Source organism: Pteropus vampyrus, unplaced genomic scaffold (genome assembly GCF_000151845.1).
Source record: "Pteropus vampyrus isolate Shadow unplaced genomic scaffold, Pvam_2.0 Scaffold16, whole genome shotgun sequence".
Lineage (NCBI taxonomy): Eukaryota > Metazoa > Chordata > Mammalia > Chiroptera > Pteropodidae > Pteropus > Pteropus vampyrus.
Genome location: NW_011888797.1, coordinates 3147452 through 3153023, shown reverse-complemented (window position 1 = coordinate 3153023; position 5572 = coordinate 3147452). Strand labels below are relative to the sequence as shown.

Here is a 5572-nt window from a genome sequence, read left to right as displayed (position 1 = left end):
GGCTTAACCTCAAGTGATTGGTACCTTAGCGGCTATGATTTAATCATAACTGTGGATGTTAGAGGTAGGAATTGAACTACAAGTACCCAGGTATCCAGGACAGAGGGACCTCCTCACTCTGAGGCTGAACTGTGCATACAGATGTTTGCAAACACATGCCAGGAAATGTAGTTGGCTTCCACATCGTCTGCTGATCACCTTACTTGAAAATGGTTGGAGTGAATTACTTCTTTCTATCTTACCTGTAGGTTTTCAATGGGCTATGAAGGGTAGGATCTAGTACAAGCAAAATAATTTAGTTTACTGCATTTGGGCTCTGGCGTAGGAGGAATCAGGGTGAGATGGGAGAAGATCCACAAATGACCTATGGGATGCAGCAGGGATCACTGGCCTGTTCTAACTGTGAAAACTTTCCACTGGGGCCTACAGTACTGCCTGTCAGGCAAGCCGAAGCTCCTCCCCCTGGAGCTGGAGAAGACCGCCATCCAGGAGTACACGGTCACGGAGTTCCAGCCCCTGTATTACGTGGCTGAGAGTTTTAGTGATGCCAAGGAGAAAGTGAGGTAAGGTGGTGACTAAGATGGGTCGGCAGCTCTTGGGGCCTCCTGACTTGGTCTGGTGCCACTGATCTGTGGGTGGTTGGCCTGGAGTTGGACTCCGATACCCACAGCAACAGTGTACAGCAGACAATACCTCATCCCATTTCACCCTCTGTGGGGAGGGGTCTCTTAGTGGGACTCCGTTTCCCAGCTTATTGTCTGAATGTGCTCAACCCTGCAAACAGCTCTTACCACCTGATCCTTGCTCAGTGCAGCCACCCTGTGCACAGAGTGGCCACAGAGGTCCCTCCACCAAATTAATCCTCAAAGTCTTCTAACCTAGGGAAGTCTCTTGCTCACTTTATCCTCCCAGACATCTGCATAACTCGCTCCCTGACTTCCTGCAAATCTTCACCCATATTTAACCTTCTTTGTGTCTTTCTCAAACCGACTTATTTGAAATTACTACTCAGCCCCACCCCAGCACTCCTTACCCTCTTCTGTGATTTATTTTTCTCCTTAGCACTTATTAACGTTTAATATATTATATGATTGAAGCTCCATGGGGGTAGGGATTTTTGTCATTTCTGTTTCCTGTTCTTCCTCCAGCCCCCTAGAACAGCACCTGACACATAGTAGGCACTCAGCAAGGTCCTTCACCTCGCTAAGCTTTGATTTGCTCTCTGTAAATTGTAAATATTAAAAGTACTTACCTCACAAGGTCGCTATGAAGAATAAATGCAATAGTTCATGAAAACAGCACATTTCCTGGCATGGATAAGTGTTGCAAATGCACCAGTCTCAGGGGCACGTTAGTAAGAGGCCGACAGAGCAGAGCCAGGACACTGAGATTCTCAGGCCCCTGAGCTAGTGGCCCTGCCATGAACCTGCTTGAGCAACTCTTGTCCCAACAGAAGACAGGCTGGGCCAAGGGTCTATTTGGACGTGGCTATCCTGATACTCGCCATTTGTTACCACGTCTTTTTTTTTTTTTTTTCAATATCTTATCAGTGATGGATGGTAGATGGGGGGTATATAGATCCCTGGGAGCCTGTAGAGCTGAATATCTCAGCTTTCAATGCATTGGACTCAGGTAATACAAGGTAAAATGCTGGCCACAAGTCTACTTGATTGAGCTTAAAATGACTCCCTTTCCCCCTCTTCCCGCAGGGCTCTAAAATTCTCCCTGTCATTCTTTTCTAGTTTTCTCTTAAGCCTCTATCCTTCACTGGGAGCCTAGCCTTACACTAACCCCTAAAGGCTCTATTCTGCCATTCCTGTGACCCCTTTAAGGTTATGGATTTTGGTGGGTTAGTGCATTACGAAGTTTGCAAATTGGGGTGCAGAAGCACGAGGATGGGTAACTAACTCACAGAGTTGTGCAGCTAGAAAGTGGCTAGACCAGGCTTTGGATGTGGGCAGTGGGGCTCAGAGTTGGTACTTGTAACCACCTGTAACACTTGGATCACATGCTTCTCCTTCTGGAAATTACTCCCTGATCCAAGAAGTGATCAGTTCCAGACTGGCAGGGAAAAATTTGCCAGAACTTGGGTCTCTCAGGCCTTTAAAAGCACACCTGCTCTACCAGTGTCCAGAGGAGATACCCAAGAAAGCTCCACTCTACTGAGAGTCGACTCAAAGAGCCAAAGAGAATTCTAAAGAATAAAGCCCAAAAAAGGAAGGGACCTAGGCCTCTCTGAGATTCCCTCAGAGCCTTCCAGCTAAGGAGAAACCAAAGCCAGCCATTTTCAATTTGAAGATTCAAGTTCTAGGCAGAGACAAGACTGAATTTGGTCATGTGCCCATTCCTTGGCTTGAGGAGACCCTGAGACCAACTGCTTAACTGAGGGACATCTAATGACATAGAGGTAGATTGCCCAAAGCAAAACTGAGGTGCACTGTGGGAATAAGAGGAAAGAGGTGAAGAGCAGACAAAATCAGATATGCATGACATGGTTCATGTTACCAGCTGGGCTGAGAAAGCTCTTTTCAAAGAAGAGATGAAGAGGGCTATTTATTTTTATGAGTCCCTAGTCACTAATAAAGGATGACAGCTAAGATGGCATTTACTCGATACTATAACTGTTCTTGCTACAACCCTTTTACGTCATCTTGCTCTTGTTTCAATTTTGCAGAAGAATAAGGCAATCGAGATGCAGAGAGGCCCATTGCCCATGGCCACAAGGACTGTCATTGGCAGAGGCAGGAAGTGAGCTCAGGCAGTTCAACTCTGGAACTTGTGTATCCAGCCCCTATGGTTCCAGCGCTCTTGCCAAACTTGGAGAGCCCTACTAAGCCTCCTTTATAGTCGTCTTCTCAGTATGGCAGCTTCTTCTGTCACCAGAAGCCAACTTAGACATATTATTTGTGACATCTTTGCATTTTATAGGCCATTTTGGGATATCTTGCTAATTCTATTGCTTGATGTCTCTCGTGAGGCCCTCATGGTGCGTTCTTCTCAGACCCAGCAGAAATGCATCATCGGGAAGGCAAAGAAGTGAAGATCACAGGCCAGAGTTGACTATCTGGATCCCATCCTGGCTTCACAATATATTGCCAGTATGGCCTTGGGTAGTCACTTAGCTACCAGTCTCATGAATTATAAAATGGGGATAAAAATAGTACTGCCCTCCTAAGGTTTTTTATGAAGATTAAAATAGCAATGATAATTATACAGAACCATAATAACTTAACATAGTTTTTGGAACACAGGAGGCACTTGATCCATGCTAAATTTCATTAATAATGTAGTTTTCTTCAACTCTTGAGAGCTGTGGTTCCCTCCTTGCTCTGATTGTCAAGCATCTCAGATATTATTTTTTTTCTAGCATTCTTTGGCTGGAATTTACTTATTCTTTTTATTTTATATAATGATGAGAATTTTGGCTTTATTGTATTCTATGCTTTTATTGTCAGCTTCCTTTTTCTTTTCGGAGGTAAGTGGCCAGATATATATATGTGCATAGGTGTTTGTATATTCACATAGACACACATCCAGCACGTAAAGAGTTCCCAGCAGGACCTCACTAAAACTTTACTTCTCAGCCTGGCTTCTAAATCCCCTGTTCTCGTGAGGTTTCAGTGCTACTAATAGCCAAGTGAAATGACACTGAAAAATCTTTTAGAATTATTTTTCCCTAAGCAATGCCCTTCATTTAGATCTATGGTTTTGGTTTCAGAAACTTTGCGACTACAATCCCGCGGCCCTTCTCAGTTCATTATGAACCGTACACCCAAAGGATTGAGGTCTTGGACAGTACCCAGCAACTTAAGATTTTGGCTGACTCCATCAATGGTAAGTCACTTGTCCCCTTTGAGGCCACTGTCTTTCCCAGAAACAGAATTTCATGATAGGAACAGGAAGAAATTTATTAAATATTGAAATGTTGAACTAAGGAGAAAATCATCTCCAGGTAAGTCACTGGTTTACTGAGGGAGAAAAACTTGACAAAATGTTCAGCATTGCTTTGAGTATTTTTTCTTCTTTGACCTTTCTAGATCCCACCCCACTTCCTACCAGCATACCATCTTCCCATCTTGGCTTGTCATGTTCCTCTTTCTCCTTTGCCTCTCCACCCCTTTTCCTGTAAGTGTCTGCTGGATATTGTTCTGCTTGGAATCTCAGCCCCTAAAAGGAAAGTCCTATCTACTTTATTAGCCATCTAGTAGCTCATTTATTGGCCTACCACTCTTCCTGGACAATGAGGCTATTATAACAGTTGCTCTTTAAAAAAAATCACAGTGTTATTTTGTTCATCACCCAGTTCTCTCTCTAGCTCTTCAAATTCCCCTCTAGCAACTGACCACTGTTCGTTCCCATGCTCTTTTTCAGCCCCTGGCTTTTGCTCATACAGTTCTTATTTAAGATAGTCTTCTATCCATTCCCATTTCAAGATCCTCAACTCCACTTCATCTTATAATTCCTTCATAGATATCTCTTGTTGTAGGAAAGCACACTGGTTTGGGTGTCCATCCTGTCTTGAAATTCCTACAGATCCTCCTTTTAGAGTATTAATTATTATTATTTTTATAATTTTTTTTGTTTATTTGTCTACTTCCCCAACTAGACCTGAGCATAGGGCCATGTCATGTTCACTGTAAAATCTGCAGCACTTAGCCTTATTCCTAAAAATTTTGTGAGGTACTTATGAGCTTAATTTGCTCTAGGGCTCACTTGTTTCTCTTTCTGGAAGTCCAGGGTATCTGTAGAGATCTCCTTAACACCATATTTCAAATGATTAAAATTTATTTCCTATAAGCCATCTTCACTGTCCAGCTTTTGTATCCACTTATAATAATTGAGAATATAAGGGTATGGGTGATCTTAGCCTTGACACATCTTTGCTCTTAGTGATCCTTCCTAATTCTTCCATTGCTGCCCTTTGGAGTCTCAGCCTTCTCTTGATTTCTTGGCCACAGTCTTCATTTGAATTGATGACTGAACCAAGCTCTAGACATGAGTCTACAGGAACTGAGCAGGGCTATTGAAGACAGGGCATGCGGGCATCACTCATTCATAGAGTCACCAGGAGTCCGAGCTGACTCAATGGCATGTAACACACACTCAAGAGCTATTGACTAAATGGACAAAACCACCAAAGGATTGAACTTACAGGGAGGAATTCTAGGCCAAGAGGGGCGTTCCTAAGTTATGTGATGCTAACAAAAGCCAGAGGGGCAGGCGAGCTTCAAGGATCCCTCTACTACCTTTCTGACATTGCCTGAGGCCACTTCTAATATGTAGACCTAGCCCTGGCCATTATAGTCATTCCCTATTAGGTATGACCACGAGCAATCAGCTATTTTTAAAAAAGCCCAAGACTGATACACCCCTATCGACTCCATACTGGACATTTGGCTGGAATAGCTCTGTTCACCAAAGAGGCCAGATAAATGCTCCAGAGGTAGGAACGTAAGATAGATGGGTCAGGTCATAGCTTTTTTCTCTCTTTATTATTTCCCCTGAAAAGGCAAAAATAACCCCATAGGCAGTTGTTTATAAGGGAATCTTTAACATCACAGAATAATATTTA

At 43.3% G+C, this 5572-nt stretch overlaps 1 protein-coding gene across 1 annotated transcript in view; it reads left to right on the top strand.

The window, feature by feature from the left end:
• The window catches only part of PAH (phenylalanine hydroxylase), a 56947-nt gene that overhangs the window by 49392 nt on the left and 1983 nt on the right, over window positions 1–5572 (top strand). The window contains exons 10-11 of the mRNA XM_011354415.1: window positions 430–563; window positions 3719–3834. Coding sequence (XP_011352717.1) covers window positions 430–563; window positions 3719–3834 — 250 coding nt within the window. The remainder of the gene's footprint in view (window positions 1–429; window positions 564–3718; window positions 3835–5572) is intronic.